The 26,663-nt window shown below is 38.4% G+C and overlaps 2 protein-coding genes across 3 annotated transcripts; one reads left to right on the forward strand and one right to left on the reverse strand.

Annotated features, from left to right (window-relative positions):
* Positions 1–182: 182 nt before the first annotated feature.
* Positions 183–9,523, reverse strand: rpe65a (retinoid isomerohydrolase RPE65 a). Its single transcript, XM_053503054.1, has 14 exons — positions 9,431–9,523; positions 7,532–7,614; positions 6,961–7,111; positions 5,661–5,768; positions 5,373–5,514; positions 4,745–4,892; positions 3,622–3,703; positions 3,382–3,514; positions 3,157–3,296; positions 2,928–3,057; positions 2,603–2,717; positions 1,649–1,743; positions 1,464–1,575; positions 183–733 (listed from the first exon to the last, which is right to left on the reverse strand). Exons 1-14 carry the CDS (start codon positions 9,439–9,441, stop codon positions 588–590), a joined length of 1,596 nt encoding a protein of 531 aa, XP_053359029.1. The 5' UTR covers positions 9,442–9,523; the 3' UTR covers positions 183–587.
* A 4,534-nt stretch (positions 9,524–14,057) lies between these two features.
* Positions 14,058–25,472, forward strand: LOC128518634 (serine/arginine-rich splicing factor 11-like). Of its 2 annotated transcripts, none has more exons than XM_053491838.1 (12): positions 14,058–14,361; positions 16,038–16,171; positions 18,996–19,105; positions 19,703–19,771; positions 19,868–19,917; positions 20,007–20,128; positions 20,218–20,305; positions 21,249–21,368; positions 22,834–22,923; positions 23,442–23,519; positions 24,177–24,354; positions 24,700–25,472. In XM_053491838.1, exons 1-12 carry the CDS (start codon positions 14,240–14,242, stop codon positions 24,904–24,906), a joined length of 1,368 nt encoding a protein of 455 aa, XP_053347813.1. In that variant the 5' UTR covers positions 14,058–14,239; the 3' UTR covers positions 24,907–25,472. The 2 variants fall into 2 exon arrangements, with proteins under 2 accessions (XP_053347813.1, XP_053347822.1); XM_053491847.1 differs by lacking the exons at positions 14,058–14,361; positions 16,038–16,171 and adding exons at positions 16,316–18,324; positions 18,550–18,672.
* Positions 25,473–26,663: the final 1,191 nt, after the last annotated feature.

The raw sequence follows: 26,663 nt of genomic DNA on the forward strand, positions 1-26,663 counted from the left end.
TGGAAGGAGGTTCAATTGTAAGCAATTTGTAAAAACACAGGATTTGGTTTTGTTGTTGCTTGTGTTAGTATTTTTTATAAGATAAAGCGAGAAAAAGAGAAAGTAAAAGAGACTTGAGTATGAACAGTCATGTTTTTGTTTTGTGTGATGAAAGCGTTTTATTCCTTTCTTCCTGTATACTCGAGTTTGATATAACTGTTTCTAATCTAGGCACGAGGCTTTAACTTTCCTCGCTTATCTTCGTTAACCATTGGAGCAAACACCAGACATGTCCTGACTGCAAAACCCAACCTGGACAACACTTCTCTTTGATTAGCTTTATTCAGTCTCAGCGATACAATACACACTGTCTAATACAGCGCACATCCTGTACAGCATCCAGTACTAATCAGCGGGAATTAATGAGGAGATCAATTAATTACCACTTGGAATTTTTAATATGTAAACATTATCATTGTCTTATAGCCACACCACATATTTATATTTAACCTTTTTGGCACAAGCGCAGGATGAAAAAAACACTGATCTGAAACGTCACAAACACGTGCGTTTATGGAGATGACGTGGAAAGATCCGGAGTAGACGTTTTACGGCTTGTACATGCCGTGGAAGGTGACTGGAGACATGACGTCGACCTCGGCCCGGGCGATCTCCGAGAGGTCCTTAGCGTTCAGGATGAGGCAGTACGTCGGTCTCTGTGCTCCGGGACACACCACGATGGTCAGCAGGACGCCTGTGGGAACATTTTTCATGACAACCTGTGTTGAACAGTCGCATTACGGATACAACACGCAACTCGGAATTTGTGCAAATTATCATCTTTCATATTTACTAGAGATGCAGGGGAAAATCAATTCAGTGATGTATCATGATGTGGTAATTTATGTATCGCCACACCGACTTCAAAATTATGATTATTTTTTTTCGATTATATATGTTAGCATTTGTGCTTGCAGTTCCTCTATGATCCTGTAGGGGGATCATGTTTTCTAAACTATTCACATGCTGGTAGAAAGTCCTGTTTCAGGGTCGCGGGGGGCCTGGAGCCTATCCCAGGAGACTTAGGGCATTAGGCAGGGTACACCCTGGACAGGGTGCCAATCCATTACAGGACATACATTCATACACTATGGGCAATTTGGGAACACCAATTAGCCTAACCTGCATATCTTTAAACTGTGGGAGAAAACCGGAGTACCCAGGGGAAACCCACCAAGTACAGCAAGGACATGCAAACTCCATGCGCACAGAGACGGGAATCGAGCCTGGCCGGGAATCGAACCTGGACCCTGGAGGTGCAAGGTGACAGTGCTAACCACTACACCACTGTGCTGCCCTAATGTAACACATCACATCGAATTATCTTCATAATGTAACCTTTGATAAAACATAGTCAGTGATATTGATATATAATATTTGCATCCGCTTCTTTAAAACTCATTTTGTGTATTAATGCCACTCACCGTCGTCCTCATCGACTCCATCAGGGTTCTGTACGTACAGCGGTTCAGATGGATACGAGTCTGGCTCCTGCCACACCCATGTCTCCTTAGTCTTTACGTTCAGCTTGCAAATCTAAAAACAAGCACTCTATTAAAACCAGATGAATGTCTAACAAAGATTAGACTAAACCAGATAGGACACTTGCCCTGTCAGGGATGAAGTGGTTTAGTCCGAGGGCGTAGGCGTACGTGTAGTTCCTCCCGTTGTTCATTTTGTAGTTGATCTGAGGGAACTCGAAGGCTGGTGAAGTTAAATAAGTCACACTTTTCGTTTCAGGATATACACTAACATCTGATGTCTCCATTAGGAGAAGGTGTATTTATATTACAGCATTGTTAATTCTTCAAATTTATTAAATTATTTTCCCACAAGGGCAGTTTTGAAAGTAGTTCCAGCTCTTATATTAATCACAAGTTTGTGCTAATATGCTTCTATAGTTGTAATCGCTTGTTCACGAAAACTTATACAGCTTATACACTGATCAGCCATAACATAAAAACCACCTAGGTTTTGGGTTCTCTTCGTGCCCCCTTGGAATCTCTGTCCCGTTGGGCCATGGATCCACAAGGTGTCTCGGGATGCATCTCAGGGTGTGGCTGGTGTACCTGGAACCAGGGGGTTGTCATTGGCTCCTTTTGGTGCTGTGGTGCTGTGGCCTTGCACATCCAGTATGTTGGTTCAATTCCTGCCTCGAGTCTGTACGTAGAGTTTGCATGTTCTCCCTCAATTGGTTAATTGGCGTTTCCACCATGTAGGGTGCACCCTGCCTTGTGCCCTAAGTCTCCTGGAATAAGGTCCAGGCCCCCCAAAAGTGGTATGGAAGGTGAATAAACAAATCCACCTGAGCCATTGAGGGTTTAGGCCTTGCTTTAGGGCCCAACAGAGGCAACTTGGTGGGGTTTGAAACCAGGGCCTTCTGGTCAGGAGTCCAATGCCTTACCCAATAAGTTACCTCTGGTGGATCTCATGGGTGCTAAATCGATCTGAGATTGGGATCTGGGAGTGTGGGGGTGGGTTAAGTAGTCTTGCCGGTGGTGTTGATGTTTTAGCTGATCTGTGTACAGGATGTTGTTAGAGTATATTTGATATACGCTCTGACCTTGGCGAGGGCTGGAGAAAAGAACCTCAGGCTCCAGCCAGATGGTTCCGTCCTCATGCATGGTCGCTGTGGCTGTAGTGTATGGCAGAGAGATCAGGTTCTTCCCCTGCTCCTCCTGTTAAGAGTATCATTAGAAATTTTAAAGAAAGTCATTTATATAACGGCTCAGAAGGTCCCAGGTTCAAATCACACGACCACCAAGTTGACCCTGTTGGGCCCTTGAGCAAGGCCCTTAACCCTCAAATGTATATTGAGATAAAAATGTAAGTCGCTCTTAAATAAGAGTGTCTGCCAAATGCCTAAATGTAAATAAAGTAAGACGTACCCTGTAGGGATCCAGTGGGACCACAAACCGCCGCACTTCTGGCTGAGGTGCGATCATGGCGTGCTTCTTTACTTCGTCCCAGTTCTGACGCAGGTTCGCCAGCCACAGGTAGTTGTACACAAACTCAAATCTGTGAAGCAGGTGTAAAAACAATCCAAGTGCTACTTCCCTATTGTGTTCCATAATGCCATACTGTTGGGTTCTCATGAAAGCTGTTTGGTTTATTTACCCTTTCCAGGTGCACAAGTCAAAAACTATAAATCCTGAGTCTTCGTAAGAGTTAATGTGGTGGAACAGTCCCATGGCTGAAGTCCTGAATTTGTAGTCGATGTACTCTCCTGGATCCTTCCTGGCTATATGAATCCAAGTCTGTTGAAATTTTTTTTCTATTAAGTGCATAGTTTTTACTTTACATTACCTAAAATTTAATAAGTAATATTTTGGATATAATTACTCCTTTCTGCTCGTCGGATTCAAAGCAGTCCATGTAGTTGGATCCGCGAATGGCCCAAGCACCCAGGAACTTGAGCAGGTTGATTTTGACGGGCGTCTCCACGAACACAAAGTAGTTCTCCGTCATCCCAAAGCTGAAATGGATAACACACAAGTCATCAGGTGTCTTGCTGAGTTTCTATATAAAACATGCACATCCGGATTCACAATTGTGCAAATTTAAATCAAAATGAAGGTGAACCTGTGGACGTAGGACGGTTTAAACCTCTCAGCACTGGGAAATTGCACCACCACTTTGGATTTCTCTATCGGGTCTGATTTGTCTGAGGACAAACACACACATGGACACATGTTAGTCAGATTAGAAGTCACAGGCTATAGACACAAAGCTGACATTCAAGACTAGAGCTTAAGATTTGGTTTAAGAGTGTTTAAATATAAAATAAATCGAGTGATTATTCATTTATCTGAGCTTTAGGTAAAAAAGCACAACATAGTTTTACAAATATTGTTTCTTATTCAATACATTATTAAACAAATTAAAGGCATTGTAATAAATTATTGATAACTATACAATCATAACCATTAAGCATCCACTGCTTTAAAGGTCCCACATACAGTACTGTATTATTTTTTCTTTAAATTAGTTAACACAGGGTTCCCTAGACTTTCCTCAAATGGCAAAAAGCTTCACTCCTTTTCTGAACATGCCATTTCAGTGTTGGAAATTAACTATTTTAGAGATAAAACTTTTTTAAACCGTATCCGAAGGGTGTGAGAGTCAAACCCGGACTTTAAATTGTACAGAATGCCTGTTTCACATCTGAAACACTGGCCTCCCAGGAACTCCTGTATTTAGACTAGATTCAACTTTATTGTCACTGCGCATGTACAGTAGATACAAGGCAACCTCAGACTGAGGTCAGGACTATAAATAGATGTGACAAGAACTCCCAGCCGAGTTCCTGTAATGTACAGCATTAAGCTGTGATCTTCACTTCTATAAACTATGTTTGGAAAACTGACTTGTGGTCTGTAAACGTTGTTTGTGATCCTTGTCAGTCATTTCGTAGATAATCTACGAGCCACATAAAATTATAGCAGTGGGGCTTCATTAACATAAGCAGCAATCTTTCAAATGTCAAAACTGTTAGAGACCTAATCTTAAAAAACAGGCTAATCTTACCTAAAACACCTTTAATCATTGCAGGGTCAATCTTGACACTATATACAGTAAATTGTCTATGTGTTAATTGATTCAGTTCACTTTGACGTACTTCTGTTTACTTCTTCTGCATAATTCTCATTATCCTGATGACTCTGCATGAGTTGTTTTTTCAGATTTCCGTATAAGAACCACTCACCTTTCTGCTTGGGTGGGATTTTGACAATGTTATAAGCCAGCGAGGCTCCTTTGCCCATGCAGTTTCCGATGTTGTACACAGTGCCGTCTCTCTCGATCTGCGGGTGGGCCGTTATCCCGTTTATGTTGACGTAATTGCACATGTCCACCTTTATTTCAGAAAAAAAGTCAACACTGCAAATGAACCCTTAACCTCAAATGTTATTTTTTTTATTAAGTATCTAGAGATAAAGCTGGTATAGTGTACTGGGTAGATAAATGTCAACCTTGTATGTTATACTGTACAAGTCGAACTTTTGATTGTACAGAATAACAAAACACATTTTCGTTGTCACACTTAAAATTGTCAATAAAATTTACAATAATAATAATAATAATAAGACATGAAGTAGTTGAATTTTTTTTAAATAACATTTGAAAAGTGTTATTGCATCATAACCTGAATGAGCCAATCAGGATCAATATGCAAATGAATGTCCAATGTTCATATACATTAATGAAGGTAGTGTCAGTGCTACTATCTCGTTATCTTTTTTTTTTTTTACTATTACTTATTGTTAAAGTTACACTTAATGATTAATTACTGAATACTAAAAGGTTCAGGAATTACTAGGATGTTCCAGCGTTACCTTTTTCAGAGTCTCCAAAGTGTCTGGGTTGACTTTAGTGATGTAGTTTGTCTCTGTGACGGCGTAGAAATCTTCGCCAATGGGGTAAACGTTCACCAGACAGTTATCTGTCACCTCCACACCCTTAAAGTACGAGAAAAACCTGCAAATAAATCAACACGTGTTACGACTGACTGACTGACTGACTGACTGACAGCATCAATACAACACACAAACATAATCGCAGCCTTTTTGCACAAGATATGCCTTTAAAAATATGAGGGAAGGAAAAAGTCATGGTATAACAACCTGGAGAAGATGTTCTTGCAGGGGTCTGGATAAGCACATGTTCCAAACTCAGTGATCACGACACGGTTCTCAGTTATGGCACGGACGTAGGCGTCTGTTTTAATGAACCTATGAGTGACAGAAACAGTTTTTAGTAAACCAATTTACAGTAAGTATTAACCAGGGTTTCGGATCCATTATATTTTTCTCATTTGCTCTATATACTTTTATATCTGTGTCATTCTGCATGTGTAGGGAATTAAACACACAGGATAATGTTGTTTTTAGAAAAATACTCACATTGTGTAGTTTTTTGTAAATTCATATTTTTTCTGTTCATCTGCTTGGTCTCAGCTTGTCAGCTATAATTAGGTGTCTTATGTGTTTTTATGATAAGACACCTTCGACTTTTATGTAGCATCTTGTCCAGTAGGAACGTTATTTCATTTTACTGTGTACTGAACTGTATGGTTGAAATGACAATAAAAGCCCACTTAACTTGACTTGAGGTAATGTGATGTGGAGTAACTGTAACCACCATAAAGTAAATTGTACTACAGTTGTATTCCTCTCATACCACCTCAATGCGATTTCATTCATTATTATGCAAATCGAATTATATGTAAAAATCATAAAAACGTGCGAATATTTCTATACAGTTTTCTTTGTAATGTAAGTGTTAAGATGACAGTTTGGAGGTCCAGATGTTTCAACAGCTCTTTTACCTCTACAGTACCACTGCCAAGCCCGCTGCACCAGACCGTTACTACTCCTCCTGCAGGTGCTACCACATGGTACCAAGTATTTCTTTTGATTTGTGCTTGGCCAGGCCCCATTCTCTCTATTCCAGGTGAGTCCTTAGTTTGTCTTTGCATGAGGAACTATGAATCACTTATATTCTCGCCCCTCAACTAGAACTGATTTGCCATTGGTGGTCCTACTGGGAGCCATTTGCCCCGACAGCATATCTTCTAGAATCAACAGGGCACACAAACCCCTCCACCACATTAAGGATAGGTTGCCATCAGGATGACTCTTGGGCAAGTGTTTAGGCATGTCCAAAAGGGGAAAGACGATGAGGTAGACCAAGGACTAGATGGAATTATTACAGTATATCTCTCTACTAGCCCAATGGGTGCTTGCATAGTTCTGTGGAGAAGCTGAAAGGTGTGGATAGGAGAAGAAGGCCTTGGAATCTCTGCTTAGACTGCCGGTCAAGGGAGAAAATGGATGGATGGATGGATGGATGGATATTTCTTTAATATTTGCTGCTAAACATCTGTAGATAGATGTTTGGGTTTCTGTAAGATTGTAAACCTACTTGCGGAAATAAGTGACTTGACCGTGGCTGAAATCAAACTTGTGCATCATGGCTTGGCCATCGAAGAGATGGTAGAAGGGTTCCGAGCCGATCTCGAACAAGCCTGGACCCAACCGAAGCAGGCTCCCTCTTATAAATGATGGGATTCGACCTAAAAAGGGACATACTGATTAATTAGTTATTTGGACTGTGAACAAACCTGAGTACACCAAAAGAAACCCACCAAGCACGGGGAGAACATGCAGACTCTGTGCATACATACCCTGAGGCGGGAATCAAACCCGGACCCTGGAGGTGCAAGGCAACAGTGCTAACCACTATGCCGTCATATCACCTAGTGTACAATAATGGTTAATAATTCTAGGGCACCTCAAACAAAACATCCTGGGTAAAGGTTCCCCAAATAATTATAGCACCGTCATTATGCATAGTGTCTGAGAGATATAATTCCTATAGATATTTAAAAACAAATGCGTTTAAAATTCAAACTACACATGAAACACAAAGTTAATCGTAATACTAGTGTAGAAAGATGTTTTTGATATGTTTAGAAACTGAAAGCTGAACATACCCGTGACCGTCGCTGGAAGCGGATCACTGAGCTCCTCCGCAGTCTCAAAGATCTTCTTATAATCTCCAGCTGGATGTTCGAAGCTTGAAGGTCAAGCATTTCATTTATTTAGCATCTATTCTTTTTTAAAACATTTATAAAAACCTTGCATCACTTTAGGTTTCATTCTGTTTTTTTTTATTGGCTATTCAATTCAATTCAATTAAATTTTATTTGTATAGCGCTTTTAACGATTTAATCCTCACAAAGCAGCTATTCAATTTACGAACTTTTTGAACTAGTCTAAATTCTAGTCTACGTGTCATAGACAATTATTTCACAACAAAACACTGAAATATGTCAATTAAAAACCGGGCTTGCATAGGATCTGATTGACATCCTGTCATGCTCTGCGATGTGGTGTTAGATAATTAGTTATAATATATTTTTTAAAAATGAATACCTTTTTTACACCATGGCAACCGTGCCCATGATAAAACATTTCCTGAAGATGTACCCAAATCCATCAATCTTTCAGGGTAAATTAACCATGCACTCATTCATCTTCTTTAACTGCTTTATCCTGGTGACAGACCCAGGATCACTCCACAAAAAGTCAGAGAACTCACCCTAGAAGGTCAGCTCGTTGCAGGGCACTATTCATCCCAGTGCACTAATCGACACCGTAGGGCAAATTTATTTTAGCCAATCATATTCTGAAAGGTTTTTAGAAGATGGGAGGAAACCAGAGAACCTGGGGGAAACCAACATGGACACAGGGAGGAAACCAAGCTCAGGATCAAACCAGGAACCTATGAGGAGCTTTGAGCTTTGAATATTGTAAAATGCATTCGTGATATTTGAGTACAGCATCTGCTGATGATGTGTACACTACTGTGCAAAAGTCTTAGGCCCCCTTTTTCATACCAGTTTTGTTATACATGTTTGCTTTATGACTTTAATATTAAGTCATTCCAAAAAAAACCTTGCTGGTTTCCGAACATTAGTATTCCAGCAACAAAAATTTTCATCTTACAGGAAAATATCTGCAGGCCAGAAGGAAGAATATTATGCAAAAGACCTAAAAAAAAAAAAAAGCTTGTGGGTTTTGCATACATGAAAAAAAAGGTGTGACAAATTCCTCTGTCTGTGGCTGGTTCTGCAGGATGTTCAGTAAAATTCAGTCAAATTATAAAACTCAACAAATAACAATTATTGACTGTAATTATTGAAAATATTTTTACTGGTTTTATTAAAAAACATTCTTGCTCTACAGCAGTTTGTTTTGCGCAGTAATGTATATTTTAAACATTGTGCGAAAAATTGTATCAGACTTTAAGGCATGACATATCAGATTTTCAAGTATTTTTCAATAATATGACAGTTAAAAGTTATGCAGTGTGTATATTAGTGTATTATAATACTCTAGTTAGCAGGTATAACTATATTTAAATGTTTATACTCTATACTATATATAACAAATAGATTGAGGCATTTGGCAGACGATTTTATCCAGAGCAACTTACAAAAGTGTACTTTATTAAATAACACTGGTTACTAGGATACTAACTACAGTATAAGTACCATCAGCCAAACGCCTTTCTTTATGGGGGGTTAACCCAAATATCTAAGAACCAGATAGGGTTTTGCTCACCGCTCTGGAACTGACAGAGATGTTCGGAGTGCGCCAGTGGTTAAAGACGGACTGTATTTGCTCATCGGTTATATAAGGATCAAAATATGATGTCATCATCATTCAAGAAGCAAAAAGGTCCAATTTTAGAACTGAGTCCAAATGAAGAGCTTCCTGTCTAACTGGATCTTGTATATTTTTTGGGAGGGACACACCTCGAGCACAAATCACTTTCATGGATAAGTTTGTCAAATGCATATAACATACAGTATCTTGGCAAAACTCACCGGCTGACCATGTTTCCTGTGCGTGCTGTGCGGCTCTGTGATACAGCCTGTGTGGCCTGGGTGTGCTCTGTTCTTCAGGGTGCTGCTTAGACCTTACTGCGACAACTCTTTATAACTGCCCCTTCTTTCACATGTTACGCTTCAGCTAACTTGGACTAATTACTAAGTTGGCAGAACAACGGTTTCTTTGTATCAGGATCTTGAGCTTCTGCTCACAATACCTGTGATGTCAAAGAGGATTTGCTGCCCGAGGTTGGTGCTATAGTTCTAAGGCTGTTGAAGGCACAGGGATAAAGACAACAAACACAAGACCGGGTTACAAAACAAGCTAAATCACACATGACACAAATGAAACCTTATAGAAAAAACTTTTATGTAAGATTGAAAAGGCCATGGTTTGAAATATACTTATTTTTTAGCTTTTTAGCTTTTAATAATTAAAAAGTTGGGTTGAGTTAATGAATAAATAATTAGCTGTACTTTTCCTAAAAATAAACATACATCAGAGCAAAGGTAAAGGGTTGGGTGGAGCTATGGATACCTGGATGGATGGAGGGATGGATGGATGGATGGATGGATGAATGAAGGGTTAAATAGTTTAATCGTTGGATAGAATGGGTAAAGTGGATTAAGTAGTTGAATGGGTAAAGGGTTGGATGGAGCTATCGATATCTGGATGGATGGAGGGATAGATGGAGGGATGGATGAATGGCTAAATTATTAAATATTTGGGTGGAATGGATGGGGTGGATGGATAGATATAGTAGATAAATGGTTAAGTGGTTGAATGGGTCAAGTGTTGTATGGTGCTATGGATACCTGGATGGATGGAGGGATGGATAAAGAGTTAAATAGTTAAATTGTTGGATAGATGGATGAATAGATGGATGGTTATGTGGTTGAATTGGTAAAGGGTTAGATGAATCTATGGGTACCTGGATGGATGGTTGGATGGATGGTTGGATGGATGGATGCATGGATGGCAGAATGGTAAAATTGTTGGACAGAAGAACTGTTGGATGAATAATAGATGGGTGGCTGAATAGATGGAATGTTAAATGGATGGATGGATGGTTAGATGGATAAAAAGGATGAATAAATGGGTAAATAGATTTATAGAAGGAGGAGTAATTGGAAGCTTATGTGGTTAAAATGGATGGATGAATAAATGGTTAAATGGCTGGATGATTGAAAGGATGGATGGAGGGCAAAATAGATGACTGGTTAAATGGACAGATGGATGGATGAATGGATGAGTGGTTGGATGGATGGGTGATAACATTAAAAGGCTGGTTTAAATAGAGGGTTAAAGAAATGGATGTTGAAGAGTTGAATAGTTAAAAGGAAGAGTTGGGATGGATGCACTACCCCAAGAACTATGTTTAAATGCTGCAGTATCCTTAGTGCACAAAACATTTAATACACAGAATAAAGAGACCTCAAGTCCTCAAGACCTTTCATTCATAAAAGTGCTTTTTGTCTAGTCTTTTCCCATTACTGCTGCTCATATTAACACAAGCATGCAACAGAAACATGTTCAATAATCCTTAACTTTGAATCCCTTGTTCTCTGGGTTTTTCAGTTATGCAACCACACGAGGCAGTGAAACTGAAACATAAGGGCAGCTGTTGTTCAAGGCAACAAAAGGAAGGCTTTGCTTTGTGTAACATTCCTGAACAGATTTGCATTATCTATAGGGGCGCTCATTTTTTTCCCAGCCGTGTCAAAATAAGACATGTTACTCATGACGGTATTTTTTTTTCTTGTTATTTTATGTGTAAGAAAATATTCTTTTTTTTTTTTTTTTTCGGCCAGAAAAATTAGAAAATATTCTTATTAATATTTTGCTAGTATTACACAATTGCAGTTATAACATTTGGTGTATGGTTTGTGTTATACAAGGGGCGTTCAAATTAAACTGGGTCTTCTGATAAAATTTCTCGTGAATGAAGGCATAAAATTGATTACCATTTACAGAATACTTTAAGCACAGTACGGTAATAAGAGTCTTAGCCGGAAGAAAATGTAAAATGTCAGTGTGTAAAGGTTACAGAGAAGAGTTGTATAATTTTATGGCAATTGGGAGAAAAGATCTCCTGTGGCGCTCTGTAGAACGCTTAGTAATAATCTCTACTTCAGTCTCTGGCTGCATTTGCTCCTCTGCAGATGTTAAAAGACTTGAGCCTCTGCAGAAAATACAACCTGCTCTGTCCTTTCTTGTAGAGTGCCTTTGTGTTATGTACCAGTTCGGTTTGTTCTTGAAATGAACTCCCGGATATTTGTATTCTGAGAACATGTCCATTTTTGTGACTCCTATATCTGTCTCCTCCTGGACAGATATAGCAGTCACAGGGGTCCTTCTTCTCCTAATGTCTGCTTCTTTCTTTTCCTGATATTGAGTTGCATTGAGTTGAGAGATGTCACCTTACTTAATACACCCAACAACCACATCAGAGCCCTTCTGCAGATGGCATGAGTTGTATCTAAATGGATGTATAGAGGGTGAAAAGAAATAGAGACAGCACAGTCCCCTGAGGAGCATCAGTTCTGCAGATATCTGTCTTGGACACACAGTTTTGTAATTGGAGTACGTATGTGTGAATGTTCATAAAACCACTCCATCACACTCCAGTTAGACAAAAAAAAAAGGATGAAAGGACGGATGTTTATATGGATGGATGATAAATGAGTAAATGCTTCTGTGGCTAATGTACAGTATTAATGTTTTGAACTGATAGATTGATGAATGGATGGGAGACTAAACAGTTGAATAGATGAATGGATGAATAAATAAGCACATGGCTAAACGATGGTTTGTTTAAATGTTTAATGCTTATATGTAGTTATCAGTCATGAGGCAAATTGACCAAATCAGATTATTGATTTTTTTAACCATTACAATATATAATAAACAATTAATCATTAGATTTAATAGATAATAAACATTATATCATTAGATATAATAAGTAATAATTGTCAGTTGTAATAAATAATTGACTTACTATTAGTTATAATAGGCAATAATACATGTACCATGTTATAACAAATAATAATAAGTTTATTTTTAGGTATGACAGATGATAATCAATCAATTGCCAGGTATGATACATGATTATTGATTAATTGTCAGATATAACAGATAATAATCAGTTTATTGTCAGGTAGTATGAATGATAATTAATAATAGTCATTTATCTTAGATAATTTATTTATTGTCGGTAATAGGTAATAATTGATATATTGTCAGGTGTAACAGATAATATTTGAGTAATTGTCAGGTATATTAAATAATAATCAATTAATTGTCAGGTATGATAGATAAAAATCGCTTTATTGTCTAGTTTAATTGATAATCAATTTATTGTCAGATGTAACAGATAGTAATCAATTAATTGTCAGGTATGGTAGATAATAATCGATTTATTGTTAGGTATAATAAATTATTATTTTATTGTCATATATAAAAGATAATCAATTTAGTGTCATGTATAATAGATAATGATAGATTAATTTTCAGGTATAAAAGATAATGATAGATTTATTGTCAGATATGATAGATAATCAATTTATTTGTCAGGTGTAACGCATAATCAATTAATCAACAGGTAATCAATTAATTAATTAATTAATTAATTGTCAGGTATAATAGATAATTCAATTTAAAAAGTTAATTGATTTATTGTCAGGTATAACAGACAACAACCGATTTACTGTCACTTATAACAGACAATGATCGATTTATTGCCAGGCATAACAAATAATAATCTATTAATTGTCAGGCATAACAGATAATAATCGATTAATTGTCAGGTATGGTAGATAATAATCGATTTATTGTTAGGTATAATAAATTATTATTTTATTTTCATGTATAAAAGATAATCCATTTAGTGTCATGTATAATAGATAATGATAGATTAATTTTCAGGTATAATAGATAATGATAGACTAATTGTCAGGTATGACAGATAATCAATTTATTTGTCAGGTGTAACACATAGTAATCAATTAATAAACAGGTAATCAATTAATTAACCAATTAGTTGTCAGGTATGATAGATAATTTAATTAAAAAAGTTAATTGATTTATTGTCAGGTATAACAGACAACAACCGATTTACTGTCACTTATAATAGACAATGATCGATTTATTGCCAGGCATAACAAATAATAATCTATTAATTGTCAGGCATAACAGATAATAATCGACTAATTGGCAGGCATAGCAGATAATAGTCATTTATTAGGCAGGTATAGCAGATAATAGTCAATTAATTACCAGGTATAATGGGTGGCAATCGATTGATGGCCAGGTATAGCAGGTGATAATCGATTAGTTGAGTAGCATAGCAGATAATAATTGATTACTTGCCAGGTAATATGTATTGTCGCTGTTTAAATCGATGCCAAGCGTCAGAACTCTGTCAGACAGTTTTAACAGAAATCTATATATTAATAGTATATAAAATTAAAACACATGTAACATCATGAAGCAACAGACATGTCTTTCCTTTTAAATTTTTTTAATGTGTTAGCATGCAGCAAAACTTATCAGGACAAAACCCCTTTTCAAAGCGCGCGGCCGGGGCCTGATGACGTATTTCCTGTTCCGTTGCAGCGGGGCGCTTCCGGTGTGTTCCGGAGACGGTGGATGGACGCGCTGCGGCCTGCAGTGAGGAGCACGGATAGGTTCTGAGCTGAGAGTTGTGAGAGTCAGACCTCAGGCGGTGTTTTGTAGACGCGTGTGTGAGGCGGTGTGTAGCTCATTCAGTGTTCGGCTTTGTGACTCTATTCTTTCTCTCCCTGACCATGAGCTCCGGGACGAACGTCGTGCAGGTGACGAACGTGTCACCGAGCGCCACCTCGGAGCAGATGCGCACTCTGTTCGGCTTCCTGGGAACCGTCGAGGAGCTCAAGCTCTTTCCTCCAGAGTGAGTGAAAAAAGGAAATAATAATCATAATAATACTGTTTAAAAATACGCTCTGATAGGTTAATGTTTCGTTTTAATGTTAAATTGCCTGCGATTGAAGTCCTGTAAGGCGACGGTTGGTGCAGGCCGCGCTTTTTTTTTTTTAGCCGTCTTAGCTTAGCATAGGTTTGCTTAGCTGTGTGACTAGCATGCTAAACACCTAGCTTGCGTTCTTTTTTCAGAGTGAAGCGACTCAGACGCGAGTTTTAGCGTTTTTATTGCTCTCACGTCACAATAGGGATGTTTATCTGTTAATCTTAACCGAGTTTTAATTGATAGGTGGCTTAATTTGTTTACATAAAAACAAAAATAAAAGCAAGGCTAGTTTCCGTGGGTCTTAACTAACGCTGCTTCTTGTGTACTGGCGTTTTTAACCAGACACAACCCCAACTGGGGCAGATACTTGGGCAGTGTTAGTGTAAGTTATATGATGATAAAGGAGGAACTATTGTCTAAGAAAAAAAAGTTGTTACACAGGTCTAGTGTTTATTTTAAGAGATTTCATTTTCAGATTACTTTCATTTGTACATGTATGAGTATGAAGAAGGTAAAAACAGTACTGAATATTAGGTAATGAAGGAAAATAACACACAAGAGAATGTTAAAGATTTACACACATTCAAACATACTCTCACATACATAATGCCGCATATGCTTGTAAACATAAATAATAATTATTGCATCTATTTGAAAATGTGTTCTTGTCTTAAATGATTAACATTTAACGATGAGTTAATTTAATTGTATATTTGACCTCTAATACAAGTTATAAATGATCATCCTTACAGTCTGATTTTTCTATATTCTAAATGAACATTAGCCTTTGGGGGATACCCAGTTGCCTTTTGATACGATGAGTATCGATTTGATTACAAACTATCGCAATTTTATAAATATGATATTTGATATCACTTCCCCCAACTTATTACTCATTTATTACAAACAGTTGGATGCATAATTAAATATTACCCATTCCTTGTAATATTAGTTCTCACTTTAACCAAGAAAAGCATTTTAACAGTACAAACTTACTTTAAATACAGGAGTTTAACATTTAACTGAGCGGCACATATCTCAGTGCTCTGCTATAATTATAATTTTCTAAACAGTCATTTAATTCACAAAGGTCTTAAACCAGCCCTCATTTTTTTATGCTTTGCTTTCAAAGAGTCTGTCTTTCTTGTATATCTTATAGTATCAATATATTTAGTCATGAGAAATAAGAACCCTCTAACTCAAGGCATGAACTGGTGAGGAAAAAAATTAGGACGATAAGGTCTGTCATTAGTATACTGCTGATGCTGAATGGTTGCAAAGGTTGTTACATAAACAACAATAAATTTTAAATCGTATCTTTAGTCACTTTGCAACGTTTCAGGAAAATGCGTGTTCCTGTTTCTTTAATTTAAAGTGCTCAATTAAATTTAATATGAAGAAATGGGGGAAGGGGGCAGACTTTGTCACTCAACATTAAATGCCTCTAAGTGTGAGCGAGTGTGTGTGTGTACTCAGTGAAATTTGATGAAACGTAAATTGATTTGATTGTTGATAATACTGCTTTTATACTTTCAAGCTCGTACGTTTATATTTTTTTGGCACTAACATTATTGCTTTGTTGTTGTTTTTCTGTGTTGCAGTGACTCGACTATGCCGGTGACGTCGCGCGTGTGCTTCGTGAGGTTTAACGAGCAGGAGTCGGTCGGCGTTTCCCAGCACCTCACTAACACGGTCTTTGTGGACAGGGCTCTTATAGTTGTGCCCTATGCAGAAGGTTGGTACCTCCCTGGTGTTCGCCCTCAAGTCAGTCACGGGTTTTCTTTGGCAGACTGTTTACACTCCGTACAGACACTCGGTTGTTTTCCCCCGCGCTCGATTGTGAAGTCCTTACATAAGTGTTTAAAGCTGACATAACCGATCTCTCAGCGCTGATGTGTATTGATGAGTGCACGTTTCCTCTCCACAGCTCTGATTAACAGAACCTTGCACACTGACTTATGCTTCAGGAAAATGCATTTACGAGAATACGACGTAGGAAAAAAAGAGAGGGCGGGGCCAGACAAATGTTGTGTACACCTTGTGCCGGTACAGCATACGCAGGGTTCTTCCTTGTTCACAGAGTGACTGCAAATCAACATGGAACATCATCGGCAGTAAAAAAAAAAGTACCAAACCTGTCCTTTAAACAAGGCACATCAATATGAGAGATGGATAGTTAGTAGTAGATAAACATAACTCACTAAGTGTAGACGAACATAACTCACCCTGATATTTTCCCCTTAGAAATATTAATATTAGACATAGCATGGAAGTTTACGTCCTTATTCTCTTTCCCCTCCCCCTTGTTTAATGTCAGCTCACAAGCGAAATGGGTGCATACTGTAAATATTCAAGTGTAAAACGTCCTAAATCTGCTGTCTGATATCCAAACTAAGAAAACAGTTGTAACTCTACTGGGTTGTGTAACTGATAACGAAATCTCTTGCCTCTAAGAGATTATTAGAACGTGGAAGTGTCTCCACACTTCCACGTTCCCAGTGTTGTACACATTGAGGAGCATGTTTCAGTGTGCAGGACGTAACCTTTTTTTAAAGACAGATCGAAGGGGCGTGCGCACTCGTCCGCATTCAGAGATAGACGTGAACGCTAACAGGTCTCCTCAGTATCTGTATCTGGACGGACTCCCGCGGTATCCCTATCGCTCTAGGTCAGACAGATATTAAAGTTTATCAGCGCATCAGCAGTCTACTCCAGGATCATGGACTCGCCTAGACTAAAACAGCACAACCAAAAAAAAAGAGAGAGAAAGATACAAGGGGACGAAAAAAAATGGACAAACGCGTTCATGTTCATTATCCTGCTCTCATGTTTTTTACGTCCCCCACCTCCACCATCATTTTTAGACTGTCTCCTATTAAAAATGTTCTCTTGTTTGTTTGTGTGTGGTTTTTGTAGTGGAGAAGGCAAACGCAGAGCCCCCCCTCCCCGAAGGCTGAAAGTGGTCCTCTCTCCCTCTGCCAACAGGCGCCTGTAGGCAATTACAAAACGCCAGCCGCCACAACTTTATGCCCCCCTATCCTCCTCTTTCTCTCTTTCATCTCTTCTTGTATCTTTCTCCTCATTCTTTCTCTACCCCCATCCTTCTCTCTGTCTCTCTCTCCTCTTAGATATACAGTGTGTTAATTGTGCGTAGTTTGCCACTATGCCTAGTTTCTCCACATAAAACATTGTGGTTGTCAAACATTTTCTTTTTTTTTCCCACTGAAGTGACTCCATATGGATTGACCCAGGCATTTTACATATGAAATATTAAGCTGTTTTTTTTTTTCCTTCATCTTTCATGTCAAAGATACACATTTATACTAGGATTGGGTTCCCTCAGGAAAGAGCTTTAGACTTTAGTACATGAGTATAACATTTATCAGTCACTATGTGGGTTTTTTGTGCTTTGCTCAATGTGGTGGACTCCACATGCTGTTTTAGAAAAGAAAAGTCGGGTGTGATTTTCCTTCCTCTCTTTAACAGTGGTCTCTTGTTTTTGTTGTTGTGTTTTACAGTTCTTTTTCCCTGGCTCTGCCAGTCCTGTTTACCAGGCCGTGCCCGAAAATGAAACTCGAAAAAACAGCCCTACAGTTTTGTCTCCTGCAGCAATTCTGTGTTTTTTTTCTCTAATGTGCTTGTTTGTTGTTGTTGTTTGTGTGTGTGTTTTTTTTCTTTCTTTTTTTCTCCAATGTGTACTTTTAAGAGTTCTTTTTCTGCCTTGTGTAATAACCAGAATTGTGAAATATCATCCTCGGCACACAAAAGAAAATATTTCAGGCTTTTGTTGGGACTGAAGTGTTTAAGTTTGTTTTTTAAATCTTTTAAAGCATTTGCGTGTGTGTCGATGGCACGTGTTAGCATGCTAGCGTTCCTGTGAGACACCAGGTAAGGCCAGTCTCCAGCAAAGTTTAAGAAGAAGAGGGAGGGAGAGAAAAAAACGTGACACGAAATTGAATGTCTAGTCGTAACTTTTTTTAATCCTTTTTTTTTTCTTGTCAGTTGTTTAGTAAGAAAGCAACATTTACTTAGCATTATTTGATTGTTTCATCGCCACAATCTCTGAAAGTGTTTTTGTGTTGTGTATCTCGATTTTTCTCTGTGTGCTTTTAGCGAAGCTGCCAACGTGAGTCGCTTGTTCATAAAACGTCTATATGAAAAGTTGAAAGCACATCACCCGGAGAAGCCACTGTGCTCGCTCACGTTTGGTTCATGACTTAAATAACACGCGTCCAGGTGATCACATCTTGGCAGTATTAACTGCAGTAGTGTGTTTTGTTTTTTTTTTTCCTAAAAAAAAATTACATTTCCCCATCTTAGTTTCTCACTCAGTGATAAGTGACTTGGACAGCAGTTAAAAATATATATATTAAAAAAATTCAAATTTATACCTAAAAAAAAAAGCAGAGACGCAGGTGGTAATGACATTTGGAGGCGACTGTGTTTATTGCCTGAAAATCATGAATGTTCTGTCTCTCTCTCTCTCTGTCTCTTCCCTACTTGATCTTGTTGAAAACGTCACGTCTCTGGTTTTAATTCAAGCTTTCTTGATCTTGAAGGTGTGATCCCGGACGAGTCGAAAGCTCTGTCGCTGATGGCGCCTGCCAACGCTGTCGCTGGGCTGCTACCAGGTGGAGGACTGCTCCCCACGCCCAACCCTCTTGCATCGGTAACGTCCCGTTACAAATCTGTTTTTTAATAATGTGCGAGTTTTAAAGTTGCTTTTGAGATCACAATGTTTTGGCGGTCTGTTTTTCTTACACTAAAAACCATCACCTCACATCATGGGTGATGATGGTTGGTGTGTGTGTAAAAAATTTAGTATTTAAAGGGGATTATTAAGGGTAAAAAAAAGTGCTGTCCAAACCTGCCTGGCCCTGTGTGAAAAAGTAATTGCCCCCTAAACCTTTTAACTGGTTGTGGTAACTGGCAGTGAGTCTTTCACATCGCTGTGGAGAAATCTTGCCCAACTTTTCTTTTGTGGAGTTGCTTTAATTTATCCACATTGGACGGTTTTCAAACTTACTTTTTTGCATAGGGGCAGGTAGATTTGGACAGGATTTTCCATTAATTATTAAAATCATGATTTTAAAACTGCATTTTGTATTTATTTGGATTATCTTTACGTAATTATAAAATTTATAATCATAACTTTTAATGATCATTTTAAAATTATACCATAATTCACGTGTGACAAATATGTAAAAAGAGAAATCAGGAAGGGGCAAATACATTAACACCAAAGAGATCTCCATTGATGTTCTAGATGGGAGGTGGTGTTCTGGGTGCGCTCGGTGGTCCTACCATATTACCTGGAGCCGGCATGAGTCCGCAGGTGAGTGCTCTTATTCTTTAAGTTTCTGATAATTATTTCTAGTTGATGCTTGTTAGCGGTACAACTGACTTTTGTGGGGATGTGTTGTTGGTCTAGGCTCTCTCTGCGGATCAGCTTCTCAAGCTGATGACCTCAGTGGATCCAAAGTAAGTCTGTTGCGCTCGTTAGATCAACTTTAACCCCTGACCTCTACGTCGAGTAGTCAGTCTTATGTGAACGTTCCGTTAACTTTCAGGATGAACCAGATGGCAGCGAGCATGGGTCTAAAGGCAGACGCCTCAAACAAGGAAATCGAGGAAGCGATGAAGAGAGTCAGAGAGGCACAGTCCCTTATCTCGGCTGCTATCGAGCCTAGTAGTAAGTGTAAAATCTATTTATTTACTTCCTTTTTTTATTTGTCTGAAGTACAAAAATGGAAGGGTTGATAAATTTTTTTTTGTCTGCAGGTAAAAAAGACAGCAAGCGCAAACATTCTCGCTCCAGATCCAGGTCTAGATCCAGACGCAGGAGATCCCGCTCTCGCTCCCGACACAGGTACACACTTGATATAATATAATGTGTGTGTTTGAAGATGGAGCTGGGTGATGTGACCGAAGGAATTTATCACTATTCTGTTTTTATTCTAATATTTTTCTTTCTTTATAATTACTAAACAGATTTATGGACAAATAGATTTTACTATAACTAGATGTGTGTTCGCATGAAATTTAATTGCACACTCATACGCGTGTATTAAACGCGTATGTTGAATTTTGAGAGGAATTTTTTACACATTACCATGAAGGTGTGAGATCGCATTTATTAATTAGATTTTTCAGTTGCACACTCGTAAGCGCGTATGGAAAAATGTACAGCGCCATCTGCTGAATTTTAAGATGAACTAATGATTTTCTCCAAGGTCATGTTTTTTTGGTCAGTTTTATTTTTATTATATGTATAGGTTATTTATGTCGATAAAAAAAATATACCCCACAGTACCTTTTTTTTTTTTTTTTTTTTTTTTGCTTAGTCATGTTTGTATAGTTGGTAAATTTAATTCATTGTAGTGCTGGAAAAAAAAGGTTGTCACTCTATACTGAACAATCCTGAGCCCTGAGCATATTTATTAAAACATAGTAATACAAATAATAACTAAACATATGCTGTGGTGTTTGAGGGCTACGTGCTCTGACAAACAGCAGCGGGTGTGTTGAGTTGTTAATGTTTTTACCTCGTCTTGCTCTTTATATCAGGGTAGATAGGGGACAGGGTTAGTAGGTTGGATCTCTGAAACTTGAAATAATTAGAAATAGGTAATAAATTTAAATATTGTTAAAGGTCATATGTATTTGTTTGTATGTAGTAGAACATATTTTTGTGCAAAAAAAAAGTGTAAAGTGTTTCTAGCTGTTTATTTTTTTGTAAAACAGCGTTTGTGTTTTTATGTATACAGTTTGTTGCTGCTCTAACTCTCAAGGCGCGTATTCTCTCTCCACAGGAGGTCGAGCAGCCGCTCTCGCAGACGCTCCCGTTCCCGGAGCCGCAGACGCTCTCGCAGCCCCAGGAGGAGGAGGTCCCGCTCCAGGGACCGCGGCCGACGCTCCGCCAGCAAATCCAGGTTCGAGAGGCTTTTCACAGTTTCAGTCTGTGTTACTACTAACAGAAAGCTTAGTCATCGTGCACTATACACGCTGATCCTGACTTTACTCTGTAACTGTGTTTTTAAAGGTCTGTTGTTCATTGCTCTCGTCAAATCAGCATGCGGATGTTTGCCTGTTTTTAGTTTCTCTTTAGATTGTTGCTTTACCTTTGTTTAACTCTGATGTCATAATAATCAGCTGCTGCCCTGACTAATGAGCCTTTAAGCTATCGATAGGTATCGTGAAGCGATACGATGATCTCAAAGCACGGGGGATTAATATGTCTCTGCGATTAGGTTTTTATATAGAGATTTAAGTGCCATGGTGCCAAGGGTGAGTCAAAATTTATCCGCACTCCGGTTATATTAAAACTGTCTTATCAGCTTACCCGATGTCTCTTAAAGAGAATCATTACTTAATTCTCAAGACCCGGTATCGGAACATTATCAGGAAAAATGTTCAACAATCAACAGTGCTTGTTATAGTGAGACGCTTATTGAAGAGCCGAAGCCCAAACTTTGAATTAAAGGGCAAAGGACTGCTATACAAGGGCGATGTCATCACACTTTCGCCCAAACAGTCAACAACTTAGTTTTGAGGTGTTAAAGCATCCTCCCTATAGACTTGATCTCGCTCCATCAGTCTTTCACATGTTTGGGCCCCTATAAGCAAGTCGAAGAGTGTGAGCAATTGTGGCTCACTGCTCAGCCTAAAATATTTTAATGAGGGGGATATGAAAGATTGTTGACAAAGTGTTTTGACAAACAAGATTTAAAAACAAAAAAAAAGATGTATTTCTTTTTTAAAAGTTAATTAAAATAAATTTTTTAAGCCAGAATGTAAATAATGTTTTTGTGTGGATAATTTATAAGAAAGTTAAAAAAAAATCTTAAGATTTCTGTAAGTCGTTGGTCCTTGTTAAGCATCTTGTTGCTGTATTTGCAAGTCAGGGAAAAACCAAAACCGCTTAACACAAAGGGCTTAAAAAAAAAAAAATCACATACCTTGTGTAAAAAAAATGCTGTTTGGTGTTAATGTTGTGGATTTGTAATTCAAAGTGACGCATCGTTATCCAAAGTGCCTTTATTTATTTTCTTTTCCTTTGAACGGCAGCCTGCAGTGTGTGGGAGAGACAAGTGAATCTTAAGCTCTTTGCTCAAGGACTGATTGTTGTTGCTAGGCAACACTAGAGGAAACTTAATTTAAAGGTGCAGCCGAATTAATGAATCAGTCGGCTCTCTCCACACCGGGTGCATTTCCAGTCAGGGAGCGCTGTGCAGTATGAATGTGTTTTGAGAGGAAAAACATGAAACGATTTCTTGATAGAAATGTGCTGTTTTGAATAAGTTGGCAAAGACGAGTCAGGAATATAGAGCACAACAACTTTAAATATAAAAGAAAAAAATATGCAGGCTTACATAAAGGTGTTTGTTTTATTCTCAGGGATAGAAAGAAAGAGGAAAAAGTCAAGAAACGCTCTAAAACGCCTCCAAAGAGCTACAGCACCGCCAGGAGATCTAGAAGCACGAGCCGGTAAATGTTTCAACCTCAACTATCTCTTCCCTGGAAGCCTCATGCTTTAGCTATTAACACTTAAACCATTTCTCCATTCATTCTTATGTGTTTGTACTCTGGTTGTCTAAGTGCAGGAATTGATTCATCACGGCATTTTAAATTGGTTGTTGAGAGAAAAAAAAGCCAAGTAATTGTTTTAATTTTTGTTTTAAATTTGGGGTTGTGAGCCCAGAACCTTACACTCTTTTACATTCCATGTTAGTAAAATGTGAAACGGTGTATTTACATTAAAAAATATATATATATTAATCAATATCTCTGTAATCAATCTCAAGCAATCCTACCACATGTCTCATCTGAATACTGCACTTAGACCTTTAATCGTTTTACATCTCCCTACTCGTTCCTAATATTTATACATTTCAGCTTCTTTTTTTTTTCTTTTATTTTTTTATAATATCTTCTATGATGAGTATAATTGACTCCACAGCCTTTTCACCTCTGTGTCCCCTCTGACTTTTCTCTTCGCAACGCAGGAGACGAAAAAGGAGCGTTAGCCGATCTCCAAGAAGATCTCCCAAGAGAAGAGCATCCAGGACACCGTCGCCTAGAAGGTGTGGGATTCATTCGCATCACTTTAACTCTCCAGTACTGAAGCTTGAAACCTTTAGTAACAGCAGATATCAAAATCTGATAATCAGATTTTTTTCCCATCCTCTTTAAAACTTAAGGTTTAAATTTTATTATTTTTATTTTTTGGTGGGTAAAAAAAAAAAAACTAAACTTGGACAAAACCACAAATCTTTTTGCATAAAAAAATTATATATATTTTAAATTGTATAACATTTTAAATGTAAAATCCATTGGGGGGGATATTACTTTATTTTACCACCATTTTTAACCTTTGAAAAAAAACTCGTTTCTTAACATTAATTTTCTCACTTGAAAGCCAAGCGCACATTTACACAATACAAAATGACTTCAGTTAGACGAGTTTAACACTTCCCTGAGTATTAAGTTTCTCTGTCCTCCGCCATAATTATGAGACCGATTATTATTCGAGACTCATTTCCAACAACTACACAACTTCCTTTTCACTGCTGGAACACGTCCGGCTGAAGCTGTGTGTCCGAGTTTTAGTACTGTATATTTTGGTGCCTATCGTACTTGCTAATCCAGATCATCTGAACTATAATGGACAACAGGCAGGTCTGTCTCACTGTGAAACTTAAGTGTAAACTGTTTTTTTTTTTTTTAATAAAAACAAATAGACACAAGAAGGAGAAGAAGAGAGACCGTGAAAGAGAGAAGGACCGGGAGCGTGATCGCGACAGGAGAGCTGATCGAGAGCGCAGCCGCGACGAAACCGAACGCTCCTCCAACAAGAAGAAAAAGAGCAAAGATAAGGAGAGGGAGCGGACGTCCGATAGCGAGAAACGAGATGTAAAGGTAGGGTAATCATGATCTCCTAGTACTTTGTAATTTTTTGTTATGCTCAAGAGCGCACAGACTTATGGAGATGTGAAGAGTTTTTTTTTTCTTACTAATTTTTAACTCATTTCTATATAAAAATAACCAGAGTGTCAGTTTGGAGCCAGAAAGCCCCATGTAAACGCAGACTGTCATTCCAACTAAGCAGAACCTGATACTAAAAGCTTAGAATGATTAATTGAACAGACGTGGCTTCTGCTTTTACAGCTTTCTTTGGGTCCAGTTTCACACCTCTGAAAGATTATAATGCTTTAGTAAAGCAAAAAACATTCAGGACATAAACGTCTGCTTTAACACGCGCAGGTGACGCGAGACTACGACGAGGAGGAGCAGGGCTACGACAGCGAGAAGGAGCGGGGGGCCAAAGATTCAGACGACTCCGGGTCCTCTCCCGCACGCTATGAGGGTGACGGCGAGGGCGACAGTGCCAGCGCCAAGCACACCCCCAAACAGACCAAGCAGAACGGAGACGACCACCACGACGAACAGGACATGGACGTGAGCGACTGAGACCCGCATTGAGACCCAGTGGACTTTTGATCTTTTGAGGATTTGATTAGTCCTCGTGGCTGTGTGTCTTCTTTAATATTATTAATAATAACCTTCGAGTTTAATGTTACTGGTTAAATTTAATCATTGCCCCCCTCCTCGGGATTGTTTAGACCTGATCGATTTAGGGTGGAATCACACGAGAGGTAGCTTGTGTTTTTCTTTCTGGTTAGTCATGTATTGGCCTTTAATAAGGACAGATCCTTAATTTATCAGTGTTCATCTCAAGTCATTTACGTCGCTTTCTCGGTTTTGTTTTTTCCCCTTATTAAGAGTTGTTTTTTGTTTTCTTAATACAATGTAATTTTGACGGATCTCATTTTTGTGTTAGGGAAAGTTTTTGCCCCTCTACCCCCTTGTTTCATTCATGTTTTGATACCGATTTGATGTGAATGTCATTTTAATAGAATGAGTTGATGAGAAATGTACATGATTAGTGCTTTATATATTCCTAGGCATCGTATTCAGTAGGTGGCCATGCTGGAGTTGGAATTTTTTATACTGTAAATAAACTCACTCGAGTCGAACACTTGATTCAGACTTTTTTTTTCTATACTGTACTACTGTATATGAAATGCCTTAAGGTATAAATCATAAGAAACATAAGTGTGTAAAATGGTTTAAGGTTTGTATGATGTGAAATTTAACTTTTATATTAAATATCCGAGGTCTGAACAAGAAGCCATGACCAGGTTTGGGATGATTTGATGTGCGGATGGATTCAGACTAGCATGATGGATTGTAAAGCTACACACAACCCACACGAGCGACTCAATGTGGTGTTTCAGTGCGATTTCACTAGATAAGAATTCAACATGTCTTTTGAACATGTGTTTATATAGGTATGTGTAGTTTATATTATTGTTTATTAACATTTTATAATGAGCTAAGTTACTAAACATCACTGTTAGTGTAGCAGGGGATTATATATATATATATATACTCAGCAAAAAAGAAACGTCCTCTGACTTTCAACTGTTTTTACTTTCAGTAAACTTAATGTGGAAATATTTGTATGAACACTAAAAGAGTCAACACAATAAGACATAAACTAAAAATGTTTCCCAATGTGTCCCTGAATGAAGGGAGGCTTAAAATCAAAAGTACCAGTCAGTATCTGGTGTGGCCACCAGCTGCTTGAAGTACTGCAGTGCATCTCCTCCTTATGGACTGCCTATTGCGGACAGTCTGAGCACTGATGGAGGGATTGTGTGTTCCTGGTGTGACTCGGGCAGTTGTTGTGGCCATCCTGTACCTGTCCCGCAGGTGTGATATTTGGATGTACCGATCATGTGCAGGTGTTGTTACACGTGGTCTTCCACTGCGAGAATGATCAGCTGTCCTTCCTGTCTCCCTGTAGCGCCGTCTTAGGCGTCTCACAGTGCGGACATGGCGATTTATCGCCCTAGCCACATCAGCAGTCCTCATGCCTCCCTGCAGCATGCCTAATGCACGTTCACGCAGATGAGCAGGGACCCTGGGCATCTTTCTTTGGGTGTTTTTCACAGTCGGTAGACAAGTCTCTTTAGTGTCCTGCGTTTTTAGAACTGTGACCTTAAATGCCTACTTTCTGTAAGCTGTTAAGGTCTTAACGACCATTCCACAGGTGCATGTTAATTAATTGATTATGGTTAATTGAACGTGTATGGAAAACATTGTTTAAACCCTTTACAATGAAGATCTGTAAAGTTATTTGGATTTTTACAACATTATTGTTG

Source organism: Clarias gariepinus, chromosome 1 (genome assembly GCF_024256425.1).
Source record: "Clarias gariepinus isolate MV-2021 ecotype Netherlands chromosome 1, CGAR_prim_01v2, whole genome shotgun sequence".
Taxonomy (NCBI): domain Eukaryota; kingdom Metazoa; phylum Chordata; class Actinopteri; order Siluriformes; family Clariidae; genus Clarias; species Clarias gariepinus.

Bases quoted from the DNA above. Each gene is read 5' to 3' on its own strand.
- rpe65a (XM_053503054.1), bottom strand. The intron at 5,769-6,960 runs GTAGGTTTACAA...TGTCACTCATAG, and splicing joins CAAGTCACTTATTTCCGCAA to GTTCATTAAAACAGACGCCT. The intron at 3,515-3,621 runs GTTCACCTTCAT...TATCCATTTCAG, and splicing joins AAACCGTCCTACGTCCACAG to CTTTGGGATGACGGAGAACT.
- LOC128518634 (XM_053491838.1), top strand. From the start codon at position 14,240: ATGAGCTCCGGGACGAACGTCGTGCAGGTGACGAACGTGTCACCGAGC. The intron at 21,369-22,833 runs GTTCGAGAGGCT...TTTTATTCTCAG, and splicing joins CGCTCCGCCAGCAAATCCAG to GGATAGAAAGAAAGAGGAAA. The intron at 23,520-24,176 runs GTGTGGGATTCA...AAAAACAAATAG, and splicing joins AGGACACCGTCGCCTAGAAG to ACACAAGAAGGAGAAGAAGA.